We start from the raw sequence: 12956 nt of genomic DNA on the forward strand, positions 1-12956 counted from the left end.
TGGTACCCCGCAGAAACACGTAGCGACCATTGGGATCCAGCAGGGAGTCCTGGCAGGTCCAAGGCACCCTGGCAGCTACGAGAATGGACACCCCCTGTGACTTGGCAGCAGCGTGCGTGGAGTGATAAGAAGTGGGGTAGTACCGGTTAGTCAGTCGCTGCAGGCGGTCCAAGCGAAAATGCGTCTCCTGGAGAAACGCCACATCAGCCCGCCGGCGATGTAGGTCGTTAAGAAGGACCTTACGCTTCTCCGGGACATTGAGCCCCTTGGCGTTCAGGGAGACCACCGTGAGCTCGTCCATGTCGAGGGATGGGGGGGGGGACCAAAAAGGGCTAGGGAAGAGGAGGAACAGACAATAGGTAGGGAGGCGGGAAGGGAGCAGGAAAGAAGGGGGAAAGGAGGCATGGACTAGGAAGAAAAGAAAAAAGCAGAGACTAAAAGGAAAGGTAGGCAAGAAGATAAGAAAGTCGGGGTAAAGACCACCCCGCACCAGCTAAAGGGCAGCTAAGCCACCAGGCACTTGGAGACCCGTAAGGGCACTCAAGCGCAGGCCTACGTGGGGAAGTGGGTAGATCAGGCACAGCTCGAGCCGCAGCCTCCGGCCCCCCACCCAGCCCAACCCCAGGTGAGGGCAATGTGAAGAAGGAGACAGAGGTGGCAGGATAACCAAGGGAGCACCAAGGATGACACCGAGCCGATCCCATAGGGCAGGAGGCCCATCGGTGCAGGGAGGGCAGTAAAGGAGAGAACGGAGGAGCACTAGGAGAAGGCCATAAGAAAAAAGGCCACAGCAGGCCACATTACACCGTCACACATCAGAAACATTAACGAATAAACAAAAGTGCAATTATTCAACAGTACCCCGCTGGGGAGGGGATCCGAACAGCCATCTCCCACGATCAAGTGGGTGAGCTGGCACAATACCTCCATCGTAAGGGACATCCCTGTGGGCAGGATCCAACCCCAAACCCCATCCCGCCCGCTACCCCGTGTATCCCAAACTGTGCGGCCACTCGGATCCCCCCCCAGGAAGTCATAAGGCACAAATCCCCCACTGAGAGGTCCGTGGCAGTCCCTACATAGCAGCAACATCCCCCCCTCCCACCACACTCCACAGAAAAATACAGTCCCAGTTCCCGGCAGTGCCCGCCACTCCCACCCACCAAAGTCCCCTCCCGGTCCATCCTGGTGGGATCAGGAGTCCAAGCCCCCCCCCCCTCCCAACCAACAACTCCAGAGCGTGGACCAAGTGAGGGGGATCCAGACCTAGAGCCATCCGGGGACCCCCCCCAGGAGTCCCTAGCCAGAGGTCCCGGGGTTACTAGGCAGGCGAGGGTGGGCAACAATAAGGCAGTCCAGATACTGGGAACAAAGGTCCCCGGGGTCTCTGCAGCAACGGTCCTCAGTGCACTGAGAGTTCCGCAAGTCCAGGGCAAGGAAGGCATCGTGGGGGCGGGGGGGCATTCAAGCAAGGCAGTCCACACGGGCACTTGGGGCAGAATCCAGCCAGCGGGGACAGCGGGCAATCGCGGCAAGCAGGGCACAGACAATAAGTGAGGGGAATGGAGAGGGCAGGGACAAGAGGGTTAAACGCCCGTAAAACTCACGGTACCTCCAACAGTGCTGTTCAGTCCTCCCTGGGAGCCTCAGACACTCGAGCGTTGTCGCTGTTGCAGGCGCTGCGGCCGAGGAGCGAGAGGTGCATCCCCGCCTGCGGGACCCCTGCCCCGACGGTCCGAGGGGCGCTGGAGGAGTATCAACCAGTCCGGGACCTGCACCGGTTGAAACCCCAAATAGGCAAAGAGGGCCGGCAAGTCCGATGGGGACCGCAAGGTGAAGGAGGAGTTGGTCTTCCTGACGGTCAGTGCCAGCGGGTACCCCCAGCGGTAGGTGGCTCCCTCCCTGCGTGCCAGATCCAAGACTGGGCGAAGCAGTGCCCGGCGGTACAATGTGGCTCTGGAGAGGTCCGGAAGGATCCGTATCTGCGCGCCGTCAAAGTCCACCGCACGGGCATCCCAGGCCTTGCGGATCACCAGTTCCCGGTGTGAGTAGCGGTGGAAGCGACATATAACGTCCCTCGGGCGGTCCGGGTCCGGTGACCGAGGTCCCAAGGCCCGGTGGATCCGGTCAAAATCCAGATTAGGAGGGAGGGAGTCCCCCAGCAGGGTGCCAAGGATCGCCGTCAGAGGCCGCCAGGTCTTCCAGGCCGGTAGCCTCAGGGATTCCCTTAAGGCGGACATTGTTCCTCCTACTGCGGTCCTCCATGTCCTCCATGTGGAGTTGCATGGCCATGGTTGTGTCTCTGTGTGCAGCCTGAGTCCGCTCCATGGGCAGTAGGCGAGCATCCATAGCAGACAGTGCTGCTTCCCCGGAGGAAACCCTGTCTGCTACTTGTTTCACCTCGTTCCGAACCTGCTGCACTTCGCGCCGGTGCGCGGCTTCCAGGCGGCCTACAATATTTTCAATGTCCCGGGTGCTAGGCAGAGATCGCAGGATGCTCCGCAATTCCTCATCCATGCCCGCCGACGGGGTGATTCCGGTCAGCAGCGGGCGAAAGGCCGCAGGAGTAGTCAGTACTGTGTCCGATGAAGACGCAGCAGAGGCCGCCTGGTCGTTCCCGCCAGAAGGCCCTGGGCTCTCTACTGCCGCCATATTGCCCGCAGGGGAAGAAGGCTGGGAAGCCATGAAAAAACGTTGAATCTCCCCCGATGGACGCGGCTTACTCGATGTTCCTGCACCGCCAGAGGATCCCTTGGTCTTCCTCTTCTTGGCCGTCCTCATATCTTGCCGCTGAGACATAGTATAGTCGGGCTGGGGAGAATAGGCACGGAGCTCAGCAAAAAGACGTCCTCAGCCGGCCATGTCCAGACCATGCCCCCTCATTTGGAGGTGTTTCATCAGTTATGTCTCTGGTGGGGCATCCCCGAGATGGATCTGTTGTCCTTCTCGGTGGCTCGGATCTTAACCTTCCTTCTACGGGGGGTTGAACAGAAATTGGCCTCGAGTATCGTCAAGGGTCAGGTGGCGGCTTTGGCGGTCTTCTTCCAACGACCTTTGGCCACACACTTCCTGGTGCGTACCTTTCTTCAGGGTGTCCGATATTTGGTTCCTCCAGTGCCGCCTCAGGACCTCAATTTGGTGCTTTCGGCCTTTTCAGAAGTCTTCCTTTTGAGGATCTTCGGGAGATTCCCCTACCTACGCTGTCCCAGAAGGTGGCTTTTTTTGTGGCTATCACCTCTGCACACAGGGTGTTGGAACTGGCGGCATTATCCTATCGTACACCTTAACTGGTGATTCGCTGAGATAAGGTGGTTCTTCGCCCCTGTCCGTCATTCCTTCCAAAGGTTGTCTCTGATTTTCATTTGAATGAAGCCATTGTGTTGCCTTCCCTGTGTCCCAGGCCTAAACATCCGAAGGAAATTGCCTTGCATTCCTTGGATGTGGTCCGGGCAATAAGGGTGTACCTGGCAGTTACGGAGTCTTTCAGGAAGTCAGACTCACTATTTGTGCTAGCGGATGGGCCTCGTAAAGGGTTGTCTACTTCCTCTGCGACCATTTCCAGATGGATCAGACAGACAGTGATTCAGACTTATTCCATCAAGGGTCAGGTTCCTCCTTTCCCTGCTATGGCGCACTCTACTAGGGCGCTTAGTGCCTCCTGGGCCTTCCGTCATCAGGCGTCAGTGACGCAGGTTTGCAATGCGGCCAACTGGTCGTCAGTGCACACTTTCACAAAGTATTATAACGTGTATGTTTTGGCATCTGCTAATGCTTCTTTTGGCCGCAAGGTTTTGCAGGCTGTTGTTGAGAGGACCTGATCCTCTTTGAGGGTGTATTTTATTTTTTCAGGTGGGCCCCAGTTGTTTTGGTTGAGCTCCTGTTGCCTGGTTGGCTACTGTTTAGCCATGGGAATTTTTTTTCTGTTCCCACCCTTCATGTTTAACAGTGCTTTGGGACGTCCCAATGGTTAAGAATATATGGAGCTGTGTCCGTCAATGAACAAAAGAAAAAATGGGATTTTTGACTTACCGCAAAATCCATTTCTCTGATGTTCATTGACGAACACCGCACCCACTGTGGAGTTGTATTCTTCTGACACTGCTTGTAACAAAACTGAGTACGTATAGCAGAGAGAGGAAGTATATTCCCTGGGACCTCCCATAGGTGTAGCCAGACTTTTTTTCTGCCTAGTGTTCTACTCCTGTAGGGGGACATCATTGTAATCCAATGATTAAGAATATCAGGAGCTGTGTCCGTCAATGAACATCAGAGAAATGTATTTTACGGGAAGTCAAAAATCCCATTTTCTTTTCCATCTACCAATCTTGCATACTATTGTCAAATAGAGCAGCGTAAATGTCTTTTTTTTTTTTTTTTTTCGCTTTAGATTTAGAATCGGCTGTTTCCCTTGGTCAGGGGGCACTTCACAACAGGGCTGAATTCACGGAGCCATGATGTCACCTGCCATCTTCAATTGCCGCTCTGTTGTTGGTACTCTCTTCCGTCTCCTGCTACATTTGCACACTGACACAGTGAGGCCTCTGCTTCTAGATTACATGACTGCACCAAATCTAAATAAAAAAGGAATTCACGCTGCTCTCTTTTACAATGATCAATGTACATTGCAAAGATTTTGAAGTGATTGTAAAATATTTTTTTTTTTTTTTTTTTAAGTAACAAACATGTCTTACCTGCTCTGTGCAATGGTTTAGCACAGAGCAGTACCGATCCTCCTTTCTTGAGTCCCCTGCCCCCGCTCTGGGCCCCTTCCCCTTGTCAAGTGCCCCCATAGCAAGCCGGCTTGTTAGAGTGTGGCTCAGCCCTGCCCCGCGCTACCGCCTCACTGGCTGTGATTGACAGCAGCTGAGGCTCCTGCTGCTGCATATCAGCCAATCGGGAGGGAGAGACCCAGAAGAGCCTCGACCCGCGTGCACATCGATGGAGCAGAATTGGGCTTAGGATGTTTACCTTTTGTTATTCTGAAATAATAGCTGTCTGTTTGTTTTTTTGGTTTAGATACACTTTTTAACTGTGTTATATACATTTTAAACAATATGGCTACCACCCACATTAAATGTATTTTAAAGCTACAAATGTAAAAAAGAACCCAAAACCATCAAATTCTGTTTTTTTTTTTTTTTTTTCTTTTTTAATTTTGTCTCTGCAGATTCACCGCTCTGCAATCCAAGTCCTCTTCTGGTTTAAAGCAGGCCTTCACCTGAAAATAAAAGTTGCATGGTCTAGTAAGTATCTGTTTTAAACGTCAGTAGCTACAATACAATTTGTAGTTGCTGACTTTTAATTTTCTCACATGCAGTTCCTCTTTAAAGGATGCCTAGTGTCCATAGGTGTGCACTGCCTATTGCAATAGGGTGTGCACCTCAAAGCTCAAACACATATGTGTGTGTGCATGTGTATTTATACTGACAGTATCAGTAGGGAAAGGATTTGTGTCAGCGGGGCAGTGGATGGTATCAGTAGTTTTTTTTTTTTTTTTTTTTTTTTTTTTCTTTTTTACTAGTTTTTTTTTTACTAGTTTTTTACAAGTTTTTTAGCAGCCCCATTAGGGGGCTTTGGTGAAATATCAGGGGTTTACACTGGGAATCTGTATCACATAGGGTGATTATGGTGTGCCCTGGCACATCCTCTGCACACACCTATGCTTTCCTCCCTCTTTCTGTGAACTCTGGGTGCCAAGGACATGCTCTTTGAGGGTGTGAATTTTCAAGCTGCTCTGAATTGACAGGAAGCTTCTGCAGGAAACAGAGCTCACATCGCTGGCATTGGACTTTAACACATGCTGGTAATATTATCTATTTTTATTATTTATTCTTGGATGATCACGTAATTCCCAGATTAAATAGAAAATAAGGATTTATTTTCACAAACCTGTTCGAAAATACGAAATCCGTTTCTTTACAGATTGAGACCTCAGGTTCCTCTGCTGGCTTGTTGTTAGACACTAATGGGAGAAAGACTGAGTTAACATTGTTATGTCATATAATACTGCAGCTTAGCAGCCTTAGTTATATATGTGCCTGTAGCAATAACCAGATATAATGTAGCCATGAAATGGTATGGTATGTACATAAGGGCAAGTTCACATATAGTGCGGTGACCAGCAGTTTTCTGTACTGGAAGAACATTCATCACACAGAAGTCAATTGTTTTCTATGTGTCCTCTTCACTCTAAACACAGCCAAGAGCTGAGGTGCAGTGAGCTGCCAAAAAATGCAGACATGCTGCATTTTATCGCATGCCACTATACACCAGTGCACCACTCTGCTGTACATTGTCATGAATGAAGTGTCACTTTGTATACAAGTGTCACTTTGTATGTAGTCAAAAAAGGAAACTGTGGTGCGCTGAAATGCACAATGCCCCCTAGCACCGGTTCACTGCAGACAGCTCCTGCTCACTAAACTGCTGTGGTTTAGTGTGCGGCAGCTGTTGGGGCAGTGTGAATAGATCCATAATGTATTAAAATTACACCATGGATTGAAAGCAGACAACTCCTAGATGTATGCATCTTCTGAAAGCTACTGGAAGGCCCTGCGAGCCCCTAAACCTGGGGCCTATTGCTATTTGATTCTAAACAGTAGAAAAATATCACATTTTGGCATTTTGTATACCTTACTACTTGTCCCTAACACTGCACATCGACCTAGTACACCAAGAATGAGGTGTAAATGCACTTGAAACACAGTTTGTTGCCCTAATACTTACATTTTTGGTCTTTCTTTACAGTTGAATAGAAGAGATTTTGCTCTTCATAATGAACACTACAATAAGTAAAAGAAGGTCAAGAACTCATCCCAGATTTAGCAAGGTAACAGAGAGCCTGTTCCTTAGTAACAAAGAAGCAGCCTGCAACAGGACTCTTTTACATGCACATCGGATAACTTGTGTAATCAATGTGTCCTTAGAGGGTCCTGCTGATATTCCTCCTGTCCCAGAGTATTTGCACGTTCCTTTAGAAGATATGCCGAAGACCCCCTTACGTGATTACTTTGCAACTGTAGCAGATAAGATCCATGAAACGGAAGCAAATGGAGGATGCACATTGGTACATTGTGTAGCTGGTATTAGCAGATCTGCTACACTCTGCCTGGCTTATCTAATGAAGCATCGAGCAATGACCTTGCTGGAAGCACATACCCATCTAAAGAAATGTAGACCTTTCATCGAGCCCAATATTGGTTTCTGGGGCCAGCTTATTGGCTATGAACTGGAATTATATGGGGATAATACTGTCCATTTGATTACATCTCCAATAGGAATTATACCATCTGTTTCTAAAGAAAGGACAGAGAATATGATTCCACTGTGAAAGGAAAATTATTGCTTGAAATATAAACAATACCTTGCCTAATACCAGCTGCTTTTTTTATTGTAAGCCTCTTTATATTAAACCATGGACCAAATAAAATACTGATTACAACAAATGGTATGTAACTAAATTGTATCTTATTCTTCGGAGAAGTTGAATCAGTGTGTGTGTGTGTGTGTGTTTGTGTGTGTGTGTGTGTGTGTAGATTTGCTCAAGCAGAAAGACTAAATATAGGACCAATGTAAACATAAGTATAACTTGTTATACCATCCAGTCTGTTTAGGTGGGATTCTATGACAGACCATATCTGTGAGGGTTCCTAGTTAGTCATATTCAGCTAGACCTATTTTTTAACGTTGACGACTTTTCACAGCTTATCCCAGTTGCTTCTTCAGTTCTTATTGATGTTGAAAACATACCCCAGGACTTGACAGGCCCTACGCTCCAGACTATGCGTGGACAAAATACAATCACAGTAGACAAGGTCCAAAAGCATGTGGGGGTGGAAAGCAGTTGGTGATCAATTGTATCTTTCCTAATTAAACAGTTTTTCTAAACTAGCCAGTGCAGTAAGGCCTCCTTCACATGGGTGATTATGTGGATACAGCAGATTCCAGCTCCAAGAATCAATGCATTCTTTTAGCTGGGATCGTAGGTATATGCAAACTACAGGCATTCGGCCTGTAACAAATAACAGTCACCTGGGGTTGGGCCCAGATGAGTAACCCAGATGCCTCCACGGTCATATATCCATTCCTATCCATAGGTGACCACTAGGTGTGCAGACATGTGAAAACAGCAATAACTGCTGTTAGCCTTTCTTTGCACAGGCTAGGTGGCTGGAGCTGTTGGCATACACCTGTGACACCAGCTGCAAGAATCTACAGATTTTTCTTGCACAAAATCACCCATGTTAGGGGGAGATCTAAAAGTGTGGAAGATTTTCTGTGTACAGTATTAGAACTATAACTGTGAAGATATGCTCAATACATTCACTTTCAAATTCATTCCCTTTCTCCCTCTAACCCTCTCCCATTAGATTATTTTTCACTGGCAAGCAGAACTGTAGGGACTCCCATATAACCCTTCCCACTGACAGTTATCCTCAGTTTTTTTTTCTAGTGTCTTTTTTTTTTTTTTTTTTTTGTGCTGTGGCAGACTTTAATTTTCAGTTTTTAACCCTGTCATTTGGCCTATCTACTCCTCGGGTCTTAACAAAAGTCTTGGCCCCTGTTCTGATCCTCCTTCTCTCACAGGGTGTCCACAATGTACAGTAGACTAGCTTGGTGATCTGCTATTGAAGGATTATTCAATCCAGGCATTAAATGATAAAATGCAATGGACTGTGCAGACTCTGCAGAATTTTGGGTGAATCCTAAATGCTCAGAAGTCTGTGCTGGATCCAGCTTTACAGTCTGGAATATTTGGGACTAATTCTGGACACGTCCTGGGTAGGGATGAGCTTCGAGTTCGAGTCTAAGCTAAGTTCGACTCGAACATCGATCGTTCGTTGAATGACAAACAAATGTGCTTCGCAGGAAATTAGAGCGCCCATAATGCACTGCGCGCGCAATATGTGTGATTGGCCAAAGCATGCACCCTGACCTCATGCTTTGGCCAATCAAATGATCTCTGCCATGATTGGACAAAAGGCAGGCTGCCTTAGCCAATCATGGCTCCGTAGCCAAGTACATGCCCCACACTACATAAAGGCTGCTTGCGCAGCGTGTAGTGTGATTGTGCGGGCGAGGAGACAGGGAGAGGAACGCTTTTGAGGCAGGGCGAAAAAAGCTTTTTTTTCAGTTTGTCAGACAGTCCAGTGAGACATTCCTAGCAGTGTGGGGAGGGAGAGGAATGTGTTTGAGGCAGGGAGAGAATCGTTTCTTTGCAGTTTGTGAGACATTCCTAGCAGTGTATGGAGGGAGAGAAATTTGTGCTTTTTACAAGTTCAAAGATCAGATAGTGTGATAGTTCATCCTCTGCAGGCGGGGCACGCCCGTCCTTTGTTTCCGGTGCTGCCCATGTTATTCAGCCACAACATGTGGAAGAGTTGGTGGAGTGGATAAATAAGCCATCCTCATCCTCCTCGTCCTCTGACACCCACGCTCACAGTAGTTTGCCTTCCACCGCAGCTGCCAAAGTGGCCCGTTCCACAGGCTCCTTCTCCACAGCTACTCCTTCTGTCGCCCAACCATCATGCACGGAGGAGTCTCCTGAACTATACGATCATAGTGTCAGTGACATGCTGCTAAAGGATGCGCAGCAATTTGAAAGCTGTGATGTTTGTTTGAAAGTTGATGAAGGGAATAACATGAGCCTAGAGGGGGTGACAATGACAGACAAGAAACCAGCAGTCATGTTGCCACAGCTGAAGCATACTGCCAAGTTTGCTCCAGTGACGAGGAGGGGATGATGAGGTCACTGACTGTACTTGAGTGCCTGACAGGATAGAGGAGGAGGCACAACTCCAACAAGCCAGGATGTGCTCCAGGGGCCGCCATAGCAGTAGCCAACCTATTGTGTCACAGCACAGAGCTCCACAGGGGCAGGGTGCTACAAACTCCCCGCAGACTCCCAAAAGTTCATTAGTGTGGGCTTTTTTCAGCACATGTGCAGTAGACTGCAGCGTTGCTTTTTACAACATCTGTCTGAAGCGTATCAAGCGTAGCCAGAACACCAGCGGCTTGGGCACCACATGCTTGACAAGGCATATGACGACCTGCCATGCAGTCTGTTGGCAACAGCACCTGAAAGAGCTACCAGATCAAAACAAGCATACATCACCTTGCTCCTCATCTGTGATCTCTAACCCTACTATACCTCATGCCTTCTCAAATATTGGCATTGAGAAGGATGATGGTATACCAATAAGTGTCACACCCAATCTGCTAGCAGTTCACCACCGCTTGATTTGAGCAGCAGGCAAATTTCACTAACCCATTCGCTGAACCGTAGAAAGAAATACTGTCCCAGCCATCCACATGGTCATCGTCTTAATGCTAGCTTGGCCAAATTGCTAGCATTACAATTGCTGCCATTTTATCTGGCAGACTCTGCTCCCTTTCACGAATTTGTGGAATGTGCTGCACCACAGTGGCAGGTCCCAAAAAGGCATTTCTTTTCGCGTAAGGCCATTCCGGCTCTCTACCGTCATGTGGAATGTAGTGTTTTGGCCTCGTTGGACAGAGCGGTCAGCAGGAAGGTGCACATTACTGCTGACTCTTGGTCCAGCAGGCATGGACAGGGACATTACATTTCGTTCACGGCACACTGGGTAACTCTGCTGGCAGCTGGGAAGGATACAGGACAGGGTTCAGTGTTGCAGCTTGTTTTGCCACCACGCCTCCAAAAAACTGGTGCTAGTTCTGCCACATCTGGCTACTCCACCACCGCCAACTCCTCCTCCATGTCCTCTTCTGCTCAATTGTCCTCTGAAGCAGCAGTGCTCCCTAACCGTTCAAGGGGCTACGCAAGCAGTCAGGCTAAAAGATGCCAAGCCGTGCTTCAGTTGTTCTGTCTAGGGGATAGGAGTCACACCGGTGCAGAGATTCTGTCAGCTCTGCAGGGGCAGGCTCACAGATGGTTGACGCCATGACAGCTTGAGCCAGGAATGGTTGTATGCGACAATGGCACCAACCTTCTCTCCGCCCTCCGACAGGGACACTTGACACATGTTTCATGCTTGGCACATGTTCTCAATCAGGTGGTGCTTCCAGGATCTCCTGAGGCAGGCCAGAAAAGTCTGTGGCCATTTCCATCGTTCGTACAATGCCAGTGCTTGCTTATCTGACATTCAACAGGAATTCAACCTGCCCACCAATCGCTTCATTTGGGACATGCCCACCAGGTGGAATTCAACATTGTCAATGCTGCAGCGGCTGCACACTAAGCAGAGGGCCATCAATGAGTACCTGTGTGAGTATGGCACAAGGACAGGGTCAGGGGAGCTTGGCTTTTTTTTCACCACACCAGTGGCTTTTGATAAAGGATGCATGCACCGTCCTGTCACAATTTGAGGAGGCCACAAGGATGGTGAGCCGGGACGATGCATGCATCCGTGACACTATCCCTCTAGTCTACCTGCTGGAGCACATGCTGTGTGGAATAATGGACAGGGCACTTGAGGCAGAACAGTGGGAGGAAGAGGAGGACTTTATGCAGATATCATTCCTGCAGGGCCACAAAACACACAGGAGGACCTTAGTGACCCAGAGGACTGAGAAGCTCATGCCTCCTCCAACTTCCGTTGCATGGGCTCCCTGATTCTGCAAAGCCTGTGAAAGGACCCGAGGATTTGTACTATCAAGGAGAGGGATAATTACTGGTTGGCAACCCTTCTTGATCCACGTTAAAAGGGTACAATTGCAAAGCTCATCCTGCCTTCGCAGAGGGAGCATAGGATGAAACATCTTGAGGAGGCCGTGAAAAAAATTTGTGTACCACCTTTCCAGACCCTGGGAGGTCAACATTTTCTGGACATGTTTCTGAGGCATTGTTCAGCCAAAGGAGGGAGCGGTGGAGAAGGCAGCTGGCTGCCCGATGCCTTTTAAACAGTTCTTTAGTCCTCAGCAGCACCCAGGGCTGTTAGGTTTAGGCAACCATTGGCAGCGTCTCCATCATATGGTGCATGATTATCTAGGCGCAAGAGCAGACTTTGAGACCTTTCCAGCTGAGCATCCACTGGGTTACTGGGTCTTGAGGATGGACCACTGGCCAGAACTTGCTCAATATGCAATAGAGCTACTGGCCTGTCCTGCTTTCAGCGTGCTTTCTGAACTGACCTCCAGTGCTGCTGGAGGTTTTGTGACGGACAAAAGAGTGCGTCTGTCCACAGACTCTGTTGACCAGCTGACTTTTATCAAAATGAACCAGTTCTGGATCGACAAGCGCTATCAAGCCCCTAATGCTGATGTAACTGATTGAATTTGCTAGGGATCTGCCATCCCTTGAATACTGCATATGCTGCCCATCCTATTCCTCTACCTTGATTTTGCTAGCTTCCAACAATGTTTTTGGTTTAGCTCACTATCAATCCCCAAGGCCTAATTTTTCTGCACTTGTATGACAGGTGCATACAATTTAAATGTCATATGTAATTTTTAACAGCAGCCCCCCTGTGCCCTGCTAACTGAGGGGTTACGGTGTTCAGGCACCACCAACAGCAAAGGCCCCATTTTTGGCACCTGTATAGTACATGCAATTTCAAATTTGTATGGAATTCTTACCACCAGGTCCGTTCCTGCACCCAGCAAGAGTACAGTATCTCACAGAAGTAAGTACACCCCTCACATTTTTGTAAATATTTTATTATATCTTTTCATGAGACAACACTGAAGAAATGACACTTTTCTACAATGTAAAGTAGTGATGTACAGCTTGTATAACAGTGCAAATTTGCTGTCCCCTTAGAATAACTTGACACACAGCCATTAATGTCTAAACCGCTGGCAACAAAAGTGAGTACACCCCTAAGTGAAAAAGTCCAAATTGGGCCCAAAGTGTCAAAGTTTTGTGAGGCCACCATTATTTTCCAGCACTGCCTTAACCCTCTTGGGCATGGAGTTCACTAGAGCTTCACATGTTGCCACTGGAGTCCTCTTCCACTCCTCTGACGACATCACGGAGC

General features: G+C 48.6%; 1 protein-coding gene across 1 annotated transcript; it reads left to right on the top strand.

Moving 5' to 3' along the window:
* Positions 1–6751: 6751 nt before the first annotated feature.
* Positions 6752–7448, top strand: LOC309567919 (dual specificity protein phosphatase 18-like; the record flags this gene model as incomplete). The annotated part of the gene is made up of 1 exon (XM_082273457.1): positions 6752–7448. A coding segment is annotated over one exon (579 nt), but the record flags the coding sequence as incomplete, so codon positions are not given.
* Between the last annotated feature and the right edge of the window lie 5508 nt (positions 7449–12956).

Source organism: Pelophylax lessonae (assembly GCF_965119305.1).
Source record: "Pelophylax lessonae genome assembly, chromosome: 1".
In the NCBI taxonomy this organism is placed as follows: domain Eukaryota; kingdom Metazoa; phylum Chordata; class Amphibia; order Anura; family Ranidae; genus Pelophylax; species Pelophylax lessonae.